The sequence below is a fragment of the Agelaius tricolor genome, unplaced genomic scaffold (assembly GCF_023055355.1).
Source record: "Agelaius tricolor isolate 1412-34295 unplaced genomic scaffold, bAgeTri1.0.p SCAF_4, whole genome shotgun sequence".
Classification (NCBI taxonomy): Eukaryota; Metazoa; Chordata; class Aves; order Passeriformes; family Icteridae; genus Agelaius; species Agelaius tricolor.
The window spans coordinates 14,221,534-14,235,310 of record NW_027269264.1 but is presented as its reverse complement, the minus strand read 5'-3'; the positions used below and the strand labels follow the sequence as shown (position 1 = coordinate 14,235,310).

General features: G+C 43.2%; 1 protein-coding gene across 2 annotated transcripts; it reads right to left on the bottom strand.

Moving 5' to 3' along the window:
• Positions 1-469: 469 nt before the first annotated feature.
• FUT10 (fucosyltransferase 10) lies at positions 470-13,332 on the bottom strand. 2 transcript variants are annotated; one of them, XM_071424686.1, is made up of 5 exons: positions 13,059-13,332; positions 10,960-11,166; positions 10,003-10,288; positions 3,802-4,637; positions 470-2,536 (listed from the first exon to the last, which is right to left on the bottom strand). In XM_071424686.1, exons 2-5 carry the CDS (start codon positions 11,038-11,040, stop codon positions 2,312-2,314), a joined length of 1,428 nt encoding a protein of 475 aa, XP_071280787.1. In that variant the 5' UTR covers positions 11,041-11,166; positions 13,059-13,332; the 3' UTR covers positions 470-2,311. The 2 variants fall into 2 exon arrangements, with proteins under 2 accessions (XP_071280787.1, XP_071280786.1); XM_071424685.1 differs by having other exon boundaries at positions 10,960-11,163.
• Between the last annotated feature and the right edge of the window lie 445 nt (positions 13,333-13,777).

The following is a 13,777-nucleotide window of genomic DNA, read 5'->3' as shown; positions in this document are numbered from 1 at the left end:
TGGGACCCAAGAGTTTACCCTGTAAAAAGAATGCACTGTGAGAGGACTAACAATTAAACCACAGTACACCTCTAGACAACTGCTCTGGAGACTCTCATCTTTCTACTGTGTACAGCAGTGGGTGAACATGCTACCTCTTCTGAAACACAGACTGCTGACCACTTGAACAATCAGAATGTGGGTCGCAATCCTTCTTTCCCTCACACTCCACCAAATTAAAATGAAGGATAACAAAACACTAAAAATTGAGATAAATATGTCTTATATCTTTGGGTAATATCTATATTATCCAGACTGCTCAAGATGGTCAGAATCTGACAGATTCCACCAAGAAAACACAGAAAGAAATCCAGTCGTGTAGTTCCTGAGGTCTTTAAACAACATGGCTTGAGAGTTTTGGCCAAGGAGACAACAAAACAAAACAAAGCAAAACAAAACAAAGCAACCAAAAAAACAGTAACAACAAAAAGCAGTCTTTCATGTTTCTTTATCATCCTGGGAGGTGAAACAGACAACAGACATTCATGGCAACAGATAGGCATTCAGCAGCTCCCTTTGCAAATGTTTTGGTGTTTATGTCCAGTTTTCAGCCCTGATCTAGGGAACCCTGTAAGTCACTTTAGTTAATGTCACTTTCTTGAAGAACTTAATTTGTGGAGCCTAGTCATCATTTGCACTGCAGACCACTGGGGAAATTGTTTAAGATGTCCAACAGATGCTGTGTGTCACACTAGGAAAACACTAGTGGTGAAAAATTTCAGTAGGAATATTTTGCTTCATCAAAACTAAATACATTCTCATAGAAACAATACCTGATACTAATGACAAATACTCTATTGTTCATGGCCACAAAACTCATGTTTCCTTTAACAGATTTAAAAGTAATTAAAAATTCACCAGCTATTTGTTGAGGAAATTTCTAGTGAGGAAACTTTTCCAAGGTAAGTAAATTTCACAGCTCAATTTCTTGGTGTAAATGCTATTCACACCCTTCTCCATTGCCACTATTTGGCTACCCCTTCATAAAACAGAAGTGTGTTTGACAGAAATTTTAAAATAGCCTGGTGCAATGAACAATTCCATGGAAATTTCACACAGGTGAAAATCTGCCTTTCCAGCAATGTAAAGAATCCTGGATTAGTAATTCCATTTGCCTGCATCATCATATGTGAGCATGTGTACAAATGAGTGTCATTCATCTGAATGGCTTCACACAGTTACTGCCATTTTTCAGATCCTCTGAAAATTGACTGAAGAAACAGACTGAAGTTGAAAGAACTTGCAAAGAAAATTGCAACAGTCTAAATACTAGGCAAAGGTGTGTCTTTTGGCAAGTGATGATTAAGATCACCAAATTTTATTCTTCATCAGATTAAGAAATTTGAGATTTTGTGTATTAAAACAGGAAGGCTGCCTTTTTCTCCTTGGACCTACTGAAGACTTCAGCACCAATGGACTCTGTATTATCCCTGCCCTTTTAATTGTATAATTTCCTGTTTATACACGATACAAATACTACCATCAGAATACAAATACATCATCAGAAAGGCAAGAAGATAAATCAGATCTAAGCCAACCCTATTTCTGGGGAGTAGAGATACTCATGTGCTCTGCTTATTTTTAGCAAAAGATGGTGGGTAAATCTGAGCCAGCACGTTTTCATTCAATCTGTCCCCGGACACTAACAGATGGTGCTTCCTCGTGCCAACCACTAATGTACGTTATATTGGCACTCAGTGTCAGGACACAAAGCCTGCCAAGTCGCTGCTTAAATCTGCTGATGCCAGGAAATTTGATAATAAACAGCTAGCCAGGGACACAGTCCCAAGTTTTTAGTCCACCTCCAAAGCAGCACAGAAGCTGTACCTCTGCAATGGTGTCAGCTGCTCTGCACCTTGTGATTATCAATACAGCAAAAGAGGGTCCTGGACTGGGGAAAAAGGGGTTTTGAGACTAAGCAGGTATGTATCTAAAGATGAAGGGAGAGCCATCTGCTTCGGGGTAATTAGCTGTGTGCTTAAATCTGGGCTTTGAGAATCCTGACAACCTTAATGCCCGAACAGTTGAACAAATGACAATTAATATAAATCATTCTAAATATAAATATATGCATATATATGTGCATATATTACCTGGCAGAATTATTTGACTGTTTAGCATTTCTCAGTGCCCCTTGAGCACTGAACATACTAAATTCAGTCTCACAGATCTACTTCCCATGGCTACTAATCCTAAATGATAAGGTCACCTGCAAAAGAAAATTCCACAGAACTCCTCTGAGGTGCTCACTCGTTTTACAGGTCCATTGTGTTTATTCTTTGAATACAAGCATCCAAAATTCTTCAGCTGTAAAATTCTTGTTCCTTTCCACCAGGTGCCTCAGTGCCCAGGCTTCTTTCTTGGATTGCTCGAAGCTTGGTATCCACATCTTTTGGAGAGAAATCCAGCCAGGGTCTGACGATGAGAACCAGAATGCCTCTGGTTTGGGGCAGCTCAGATGATTAACCTGAGCCTCCCACCTCTGGGGCAGCCATCCCTGGCAATGAAGACAAATAAAAGGGGTTATTCAGGGACCCAGGCAAACAGAGAAGAAAAGTGCTATGCCATTAGTAAACTGTCAAATCAGGTCAGTTACACTCTTCTTCCTGCTGCAGGCTCTACCCATGTCCCTATGGAAGGCTATCCCTAAGTGACTGGGACAAGATCAGTCATGCTGACAAGTCATGCATCTGAGTCTCAGATAAGGTTTGGCTGCAAATGAGCAGCACCAGCCCACACAAAATTAAATTACAAGACAAGGAGTTACATTTTCATCATTATAGTCTGGTTTCATCTTAAATATGCACACACTTACTGAGATTCTTTTTCTAAGGGAAAAAAAAAAATCCATGAATCTGGCCAGTAGAGTAAACTGGTCTTCATTATTTTACTGACCAGAGAGCCTCAAAAGCACAGGGAAGGAATATCTGTATCTATCTATTCTCTACCTTTCCATGGCTGCATTCCTAACTCAAAGAGAGAACATATGTCCAGATTTGCACCGGACTTAAACAGAAAAGTCTGGTTAAGTGTAATGCTTGCCAGTTTGTAACTCTCATCATTTCAGCTCACCTTAATAACTTCAAAAGTTTTCTCCATCTCCCCTCTACTGGCTGACCATTTAATGTATTGCTCAGATGGTCATCAGCTAAAGTACAGCTTCCCACAAACACACAACCTGGCTTAAAAACTGTTTCAGTGTTTGGTCACCAAATGTGCTCACTGACAATGGCATGTGAATGTACCCACAAATATATAGAAATTGACAGTGATAGAGTGCTTAAGACAGATCAGAAGACACGGATCTCTAGTTCAGTTCCCTCTTCTAAACAGGTGTAATCATATAAAATTGCCTAGGGCAAAATTGAGTTTAGTCTTAAAACACCTCCAAGGATAGAGATCCCACAATCTTTCTGGGCAACCTCTTTCCAAATGTTCCAGATCATCTGAAGAAGGTCAACATGTTAGGCTGCTTTCTGCAACATGAAAAAAAATCTTCTCCCTGAACAGCTAAGCCTGTAGCTGAAAATGATCACCAGTTCAGTGGTCAATGTCATGCGCTCACACACTGCACTGCAGCACTGTGAGGAACACACATTCTCAACACCTGTTTACATGAGGATGTACAACCCAATGGCACTTGAATACCGTGGCGGTCAGCTAGCTGGAAATCTGGTAACCAAACTTCCTGGGACAAACCTAGGTTTGTCCCTGATGCCATTTTAAAGCCTCTCTGGGACACAAACACAAATTCACACATACCTTTTCTTTCCGTCTGATGTTTTCCCACACTCTGTTACAAACCATGCACTCAAAGGTGTCAATGTAATTGTCCTGGGTGATATCCTGCACTCCCCACTTGCGTTCCTTCATTGTTCTAAGCAGTCTTGGGTTGGAAATGTCCCCTTTCAGTTTCCATTGTAGGTAGGACTCATATTCTTCATCATTTGTATCCAGTGTTTTGATATAGTGGGCCAGATCTCGAGGGTGTGAAAAACTGGATACCAGGATTGCACTCTTGTTACTAGGAAGCCAGTCTACAATGCTGGGAGACCCAAAGTACACTGGCACTACTCCCAACTTCAGTGGCCGCCAGAGTTTTTCAGTGATGTAATCTTCACAGATAGCATTTTCAAAAGCAAGAATGAACTTGTACTGTGCCAGTATTTTTAAAAAGTTTCCATCATCCATAGCAGCTGGATTTCTGAGATGCTGAGGAAGGTCTCTATTATGCAAACATTCTCCATAAGAGTCTACTTCAATGTGGCACATCAGCTCACGCACATAGCTGTCCCGGTCAGATGGGGGGTTGCAGTCAGACTGCACGTACACAAGCGGTGCAAGCCTTTTCCTCAAGCTGTTTTTCATCTGCAGGGGGATCATGAACCTCAATGACTTCAAGACTTCTACACCCTCAAGATACTGAGTGGTCAGCGGCAGGTGAGAGTTGCGGCTAAATGTTGCAGTGTGGTTGAATAAGGTGATGGTTGCTTCATGGAAGAGTTTGTAGTTGTTTTTCGGTGACTCTTCATGGAAAAGGGCCCAGTCATGATAGTCTTTACGAGGGAGAGGTAAACTGTCTATACTGAAGTCAGTACCTAGACAAAAGCAAACAGTGTTCATCCTGCTCTTATCTATCATGTGACACTAACTACAATGACAGAAGTCTAGTTTTAATTTAGTATCAGTGCTACAACCATCACATTTCTGACACTATAAGGCAGTTATTTCAAACAATGCAATTAATGCAAAGGCACAAGAGCATAATGACAGATAAAAATGAATTTCATAGCAGAAGAACCTAGAGAAGTGGAATTAGTAGTTAATATTAAAGTGGTCTCCTTTCATGTCATATTAGTTTAAAGGCCTCTCATTTCAAAGGATCACTAGGAATTCCATATTTTAATGCACTGAAATGAGACTAGTAAGATGTTTAATAATCCCCTGGTTCTCTAAACAGGGGAACAGATGGTATTTCCTCTGTGATGTGAAGAAAATGGTTACCACAGAACTCAATTTGGTTCTAGTAATAAAACAACTAAATGGATGCTAAAATCCTGGACAGGATTAAGGAGAAAAAAATAATTACTTCAAGTTTTTAAAAGACATCGTACTGTAGAGACTTAGGAACTCTTAACTTTTCAAAGAGGAAATTAAGAGGTGATGTATCACAACTGCCTACCAGATACATAAAGAAGTAGCTTCTGGCAGAAGATAGATCCTCAAAGTAATGCCAATAGTAGAAGAAGAATAATGTCTAAACTCAAAAAACAGTCAACTGCAGAAATTGGGAAAAGTGTGGTCAAAACCTTAGGACAAACCTAGATGACTTTCTCAGAGGCTGGTCTGTACAAAACTAAGTTGAAAGTACCAGTTCATTAATGCGCTGCTTGCTCTCCCTTCATTATTACTGCACTACACTCTCACATCCAGCCTTACTGCAGATTATATGCAAACTTGCCCCATTTCTGTCAAGATACTTCCTCACTGTCCTAGAACTGTATCTGTTTTCTACTTAAGAAAAGGCACTGAACATACAAAACTTTCAGCTAATATTTCAAGCAAGACAGGTTCAAAAACTGAAACTAACACTGAAGAGCTGGTTCAGAAAATATCAGAAATTCTTATCTTCAGATAAACTACCATCTGTGGCAGCCTAACCTTTGTGTAGCAAACTCCATGGATGACTGCATCTAGGACAATTGGGAATATAAGGTCTTAAACAAGCTGTGTTCAAACCAACTAAGGGGAATGGCCAGTAAGGAGCAGATTCTCTGGAGGCAGAGTAATGCTTTCTCCATGCCAGCTTCCCTCTTTCACCATAAGACAGAGATGCACAGTCACAAGAAGCAGGGTCAAACAGTGGCCATATCCCTACAGGGGGCTATGACCACAAACAACCACAGAGCACCTCAACTCTGACCAGGAACTCTCCATAAGAAGACTGCACATGCCTTGTACTGTTGCAGACACAAAAAATTCCCATCCCCGGGAAGGGATCTAGGTGTTCCCATGCCAATTTAAAAGTATATAACCCAGTACACTCTTTGTTTTGCAGGCCCCTACCCTCAATGAATGAGGACTGCAACCATCACTCCTACCTCGGACATCAAAATTGCAATGATCAAGAATCATCACTGGATCCATCAGAGGTGGTCTTTTTCCTCTTCACTATCTACTTCCTTTCTTTTATCCCTTCCTCCTCTTTTTCTCTTTCTTTTCCTTACATATTTTCTTCACAAGATTTTTATACTTTTCTAGGAAAGAATCAGAAGAGCCATATACCTCCTTTCCACTGCAATTAATTTGTTTTGAAATTAACCTGGCTGATCTATACACACCAGTCATCCAGAGTGGTTTCATTCTAATTCACCCAAGGAATCTATTAAAAGGAACCTCAGTTACCATCCTTCAGAGGTGGGTCCTAACACCATCTCACTCACACTTGTAACTTTTCACTCTCCATTCTACAGTGGTTTGAGGTCTACCCCTGACCTTAAACCACTGATGGCAAAAAGAAGGGGGTGCTAGCAAAAGTCTTACACAGAATACTGATCTAAAAATGAAGATATAAACAAGATTTTAAAAAACGCCCAGTGGTCCTTGCAGCTATACGAGCCTGTCAAAATGACTCCAAGGACGACCTTATAAAACTAATATGAGACTTCATTACTGCAGCAGAGACAGAAGTTAGCTGTCAGTAATATAAAAATCTCCTATAGAGCAAGATCCTTCAGGAACATCAGGTGGGGATGTTTAAGGCCACTAAACATTGACCTTCTGTCTTCTGCTCAGGTCCTAAGTCCTCAGCACTAAAAGGACAAAAGGGTATGCCACTCAAGGAAAAATGCTATTTGTTTCTTCTGTTTTTGATGTGTTATCTTGTTTTTGATGTGTTATTTTGTGACAGAAGAAGGTGACAAAAACTGAAAGCTAATCAAATTCTCATGGAGAAATTCATAAAGTCTGTCTGGCTTTGAAAACACTTTGTTTTAGGCGATGCCACGACAAGAAACAGTGCATACCTACAATAATCAAAGGCTGTGGATTGAAATCACAGCACTGCAGCTCGGTCTCTTACAAGGGTGCTCCCTCTTTCAGGTAGTATTGCAGGGAAAAGGGGATGGAAACACAGACAAGAATGAGAGAAAGACAAAAAAGCAACACATAAAACTTACCAAACTAGGAGACAATTAAGTCAGGCAAAGAGAAATGTAAAGAAAAATGCACCATAAAATCACAGAATCTCGGAATCATTTATGTTGGAAAAGACCTCCAAGATTATCAAGTCCAACCTTTGACAAATCACCACACTGTCAACTAGACCATGGCACTTAATTCCATGACGAGTTGTTTCTTGAACAACCCTAGGGATAGTTACTTCGCTATCACCCTGGGCAATCCATTTCAATGTTTAACAACCTTTTCCATGAAAAAATTTCTCCTGATGGCTAACCTGAACATCTCCTTGGTTCAGCTTGAGGCTGTGTCCTCTCATCCTGTCACTGGTTGCCTGGAAGAAGAGGCCAACCCTCACCTGGCTACAGCGCCTTGTCAGGGAGTCATCAAGAGTGATAAGGTTACCTCTGTGCCTCCTTTTCTCCAGGCTGAACAACCCCAGCTCCCTCAGCCATCCTCACTGAACTTCTTCTCCAGACCCGTCCCCAGCTTTGATGCCCTTCTGTGGGCATGCTCCAGCACCTCAATGTCTTTTTTGAAATAAGGGGCCCAAAACTGGACACAGTACAGATCAGAGTGCATCAGAACGACTGAATTTAATACAACACTTAATCGACCTCAGTCCAGCAAGAAGACAAAAAGGATTAAAGGGAAGATAACATCAGCATGCCCCCTACCTCATGAGATGAAGGAAATAAGGAAGCACATGATGAAATAGAAAAAAGTACCACAAGACTAGAATTATGAGCAATTTCACTTCCTCACTATCAATTTGCAAATCTTAGATATGCAGAAGAGAAATATATATGCTGCTAGGAGAAGTTATGCATTTTAGAAGACATCTTCCATTCAGAAGTCATACTCCAAGGACTCAATGCTCCAGTACAGAACAGCTGGACGTCCCTTCTCTCTTAGGAACAACAACCCTGAGGCCCTGACAGATCCAGCTCATGCTGACTCAGTCACATTGACAGCTCATGCTAAATACTACATTCTATGAATTATGTGACACTGAAAAGGTGGAGCTGGGAATCTCTCCCAAAAGCTGAAAAAAGTCTAGCAAGGAGATGCCACATTTCATTTCAAAAAAAAGACAGTGACACTTGACAAAGTTATCACCTACACTGAGGGGCTCCCCAGGCCAGGACAGTGAATCAGGACAAGCTGCAGAGAAGTTGGTGTTCCTAACAAAGCAGTTGTGCTGGGAAACATCAATATCCTTTGCACAGTGCTTTTCTTAATCTTTGGATCATTCTTCTCTTGACTAGCTTACTGATCAAGTACTAGGGAAATTATTGCATTTTTTTGGAAGGTGAAACTATGTTCTGATCCAGCCTTAGCATGGAAATTCAGATATCAAATTTTCACTCAGCAGGCTCTTTAGAGGGAAAATCTGTAAAAGTAAAATATGCCTTTTTGCAGACTCACAGCTCACTGCATCATGGCAGGGGGGAGAGAGGGAGAGAAAGAGAGAATGAAAGAAAAACTCTCTGTTTTGGCATTGTGAGATCATTTAATGTGGTTTAAAAATAAGTAACAATTTTGCATATTTTGACACTTTTCTTTACAAAATTCATAGGCATCATCACTATAAAAAGAAAAAAAAAGCTACAGGGAGAGTCTTATGCCCAGTATAAATTGTCTTTTAAAAATGTGAGAGTAAACTATGTCCAGAAGCCTGCTAAAAATGAAGAGCAACAATCCTTCTAATACTGAAAAAGACAAATGAAACTACTACTAGAGACCAAAATCACCAGACTCTACAGCTTTCCTGTCATACAATCCAGCTTTCTTTGTCTTTAATTGGGTCAGCTTTTAATTCCTTTGCTGTTATTCCTTTGCTTTCATGATTAACCACCATATTATCTGATAAAGCTGACCTACTTGGAGATCTAAAAAGATCAGTTATGAGAAGTTTTTCTTTCACTGATAACAACAAAGCGTAGGGCCCTTCTTCCCTTTATTTCCAGTTTACCTGTATTCAGATTGAGCAAATGAGATTCAGTATCCTGATTTATTTTATTTCCAGACAAAATATCTGAACATACCAGTCAGAGAAAAGCATTTGAATTTATTTTTCCACCTAAAACTTGGGCTTTCTTTCAAAAAACAACTGTATGGGGGGAAAGAACAAAGTTGATGAAGTAAGATCTACTTTTAAATGATGCATCTTTCATGCTCTGTAGACTCACTTTACAGTGTATGTAATGGGAAGTCCCTGGCAGAGCCAAAGCAGCTCAGAAGGTTGCACTAACTGCTGCTCCCTGTATGGAATCAATAGGTTTCTTTCACTACATTCCATTTAGAGTCTGCTAGTAATTTCTTGGCACATGAGGCAGGGGAGTTGCATTGTTACCAGAGAATGCATTATTTTTAGACAAAAGACTTGCACAAGTGCAACAAAGGCCTTGTAGAGCGTCTGCTAGGGGTGACAAGCCAGAAGACTGGAAAAAGTTGGCTTGATCTCAGACTCTCAGACTCAGATCTCAGTCTTTAAATGCTTTGGCAATGACATGAAATTGTCTTTTCTTCCATGAACGGGGGTACATGTGATTGGAAAGCAGCGTGAGACAAGGCATCAGTCATACTGCCGATGTACATGGTCACTCTTCAGAGTAGTTTTACAGAGCACTTGTAATGGTATTTAGCACCAAACAAAGTTTAACCCAATGAGCTGCATAAATTTCCTGTTCTAAGTCATTGCCACCTAGAATATTTAAACCCTATGGGGAAAGAACTAAGCAGGAGTAAAAGTTACTTCTTTAAAAACAAATAGATTCTTACCATAGAACAGAAATGCTCTTGTCATCTGATTGTGCTGGTAGGTCTTGTTTATAGTAAAGAAGCAAACATCCTCTCCACACTGACTGAATCTCCCTGTCTCTGCAGTCAGGGGAGACCACCAGAGCAGGACAGGATAGCGATTTACATCAGACTCTGTCTTGAAGCTGCTGTGGAGTTCCTGCTTCTTAAACTGAAAAGCATGTCTCTCCCCAGGCTTTAATGGGCTGCTGTGTAAACTGGAGATTACTGACACCTTACTCTCTGAATTGCTCAGTTCGGTGATAACCTTCAGGGAAATAAACATACATATCACAACACATCACTGTCATTAGCCAGGACATCTACTTGCAATCCAGAATTAAGGTATCAAGCACTAAGTCAGTATGTTAAGTTTCTGTCAGTCAAATGGGATGCATTTCACCAACTGCAAACATGAGGTCATACGTCAGAACAGCAAAAGCTTTAATTTTAAATTGTAAGGAGAAGGCAGAAAATACATTTCTGTACTGAGACATGGCCACATAATGTGTGACTTAACAACACAACTTCTGCTTTCTACCTGGAAAATGCATAGGATAGAAAACAGCCCTTCAGTAGCTAGGTTTCTTCTGAAAATTAGCTGCTAAAAAACCCATTACAGCCTTGTCCCGCAGCCTAAGGAGTTCAAACACGTGAAAAGAGGAGGCAATGCAGGATAGAGGCAAGACAACATGGCATGGTATGTTGCAAAATTGCTGAGAAACTCCTCCAGGAGCTAAGGATATATGCAAGAAAAGTATTCTCTGGGTTATGTCATTTCCAGAGTCAGCTATCACCACAAGGCCAACGCTGCTAACAGAGTAACTCCTGGTGAAGCACTGACTGGTATGGAAAATGTCTGTCGCCTCTCTCATGTGACAGAATTGTGTCCTGCTTTGACAGCAATCTCATATATACCCCACCCCCTTGCCCCTGTACCTGGAGTGTCAGCACAAGGAAAAAGGCAGCTGCAAAGCAGAAGCAAGATGCCCAAAGTATCTTCCTCCTCATCCTAATCATGCTGCACTACCAGGCCTGCCAGAGCAGTTACATCTAGGCATTAGGAAGGTCAGCTCATCCAAAGTCTTCACTCTTTGCTGCTGGGCTTTCCCACTTTATCCTTACTGCTCTTCATGGTGACTGCTGCTGAAAAAGAGTAGAGCATCAACACAGACAGCGCCTTCAAAGCTCAGTGGTTAGTTCCATGTCTACCCATAGCCTTCTGTAGGTGCCAGAGCCACATTTTCAGCCAGGTATCCAGAAAGCAGCCTGCACAAGACATCACTCTTGCTTACAAAGCCCCAGGCACATACTTGCCCTGTAGACATCCTGGACATCCTCTCATCCTTGTAGTGAGTGTAAGGAATGCTAATGGCACTGGCTCAGTACAGTGTGAGGGCCACTGCTTTCATGAGTTTCAGATGTCAAGCTGTGCTGCTTTTCAGCAGACTCACAAACAGGGAATAAACGAAGGACTTTCCTTCTCTGGGCAATCTCTGAAAATGCTCCTGGAAAGGCACAAAACTACCTGCCCTTGGACTTACTACATTTCAGTCTTCTGTGACTTCTCTTCACAAACATAAAGAAAGCTCATGGAATATGCTCTGTGTCCAATGCATAGAGAAAGTAGCCATACAATACACACACAAACCCAGTTAAATTTTAAAAGTTCCCCTTTCTGAGTAATCTGCACCTGTCTGCCTCTCTTCAAATAACTTTCCCTTCCCCAGTGCTTTTTTTGGCTTTCAGAGAACCCTACTGTTTTCTTGCATTATGGATGTTTCTGCACAAAAATCCCAACTCCTGGCAACAGGACAAGTTGTAAAATTCCAGCCACGTCTTGAAAAATAAAAATAAAGGATGGTAGAAAGATAGGACTGTAGCACTTCACACAGAGATGTGAAGTTTGAAAATGGGGGTGTTCTGAAAATTCAGAGATATGACAATGAAATTTATGTTCGTTTTCCTGCCAGCTTTCCCCCATCGTAATCCCAATCACAAAGTTCTAAAGCCCTGACAAAGAGGGATGGGTCCCAAACCTACTTCCTGCTGTTGTATTATCAGGGTGGTGTTGACAGCTAGAGGATAAAAATTATTCTTTTTCTGCTCCCACTGACACATGAGTTCATCCCTTTCCCTCAAACATCAAAAAGGCCTCTTTAGCAAAAGCTGACATGAAACCCTGCTGTGCAATTCTGCTCTGCACAGGCCAGCTGCTTTTGAAGGTCTGTGTGGGTGTGAAAGTGCATGGCTGCCAGTTAAGTGCTTCTAAGATCAGGCAGGATTCTCCATAAAGCCTCTGCACCTTCTGTGCCTCCTGCAGTATAGCCAAAAAGTGGCACCAGGAGGGGAAGGGGATGAATTCTGCCCACTGCTGTGTTGGCACACCTGGAGCTGGACAGTATTTTTAACACCACATATCTTACCAGGCCAGTGTATGGCAAAAAGCAAGATTCTGATGATCCACTGAACACCACCCTAACCCCTGCCCTGGTAAAAGAGTAGCAGTAATTGTCACATTTTCAGGTTCTAGAGGGGAACTGACCACAGCATGGGTGTACTCCACCTATTAACCCAGGGTACCACTGAGCCACTTCATTTTTGCATCTGCGGTCCCCAACATGCAGTACTTCTGCCCAGCACTGCGGTGCGTGCTTGGACTGGGCCAGGCAAGGAAAGCTCTGTCCCGTCCCAGCGCCACTGGCAAGGACGACCTTGCAAAGCTTTCCCACCTCTGTCAGGCTGAGCGGCGGCCCTGAGGACTTGAGGGAAGAAGGATAAATAACCACCCCAGGCTGCCCTGCGGGAGCAGCAGCTCCCAGCAAATCCTTCCAAACTTCCTGCCAGCTCTGGCCCCCGCCTCTCCTTCCAGCTCTGTGTCGCCGCAATTCTATGGGCTCAGCATCCCAGCCGGGGTTTTTCCCGCTCCCCGAAACGCTGCCCCTTCCGTTCCCGAGGCTCTGCGCATCCCGCAGCCCCGGCCCTGCTCCCACCGTGGGTCGGACTTCCTCCGGCCGGGGGCCCGCCGCCGTACTCACCCCGAGAAACTCGCTCCCGCCTCACCGCCACCGTCTCCCTCTGGCCGGGTCTGAGGGGTTTTGGGGTGTTTTGCTGCTTTTTTTTAACTTTCAGCTAGTGCACCCACTTGGAGCGCGGAGGGGCGGCGGGCGCGGGGCGGGGGCGGTGCGGATGCCGCCTCCCTCCGCCCAGCCGCGGGGGCGGGGAAGGGGTCGGCTCTGCCTCGGGCCCCCGGGGCCTGCACGGGGTACGCGGAGGACTAATCGCCATGAGAGCGCCATCACTTCCACCCCACCCGACTGGTCTTCTGCAAACCCTCACTGCAAGATCTCACCCAGTTCCCAAAAATAAATCCGCCCCGACACTGATTCCTATAGCTGTTTGCATAATAGCGCGCTTTGCGGTTTTGTGGGGGTTTTTTTACAACAGTGCTGGCGCTATCCTGACGGAGACTTTACATCGACTGCATGAGGCCAGCGGGCAGTCAGAAAGAGAAATGCGTCACGGCAGCTGGGAAGCCCCGAGGAGAGAGAGCCGGCCCGCGCTCGCCGAGGGGAGGGCGCATCCCTCGTCCCTCTGGAGCGGGGCTGTGGCAGGCGCCCCGCAGCTGAGACCCTGCCGTGCTTCCAGCCCTGCCGGGGCATCCCTGCCGCGCCGTGTCTGCCGACCAGTGAACGGTCCTGTCTGACTGCTCGGGGCTTCCTGAAGCTGGGAAACACTTGGTGCACCTCTTACTCTT

Coding starts and splice junctions, on each gene's coding strand:
- FUT10 (XM_071424686.1), bottom strand. CDS start 11,040: ATGATTAGGATGAGGAGGAAGATACTTTGGGCATCTTGCTTCTGCTTT. Junction 4,638..10,002: donor AAGAGCATTTCTGTTCTATG/GTAAGAATCTAT, acceptor GCTTTTGTCTAG/GTACTGACTTCAGTATAGAC. Junction 2,537..3,801: donor ACATCAGACGGAAAGAAAAG/GTATGTGTGAAT, acceptor CTTCATTGCCAG/GGATGGCTGCCCCAGAGGTG.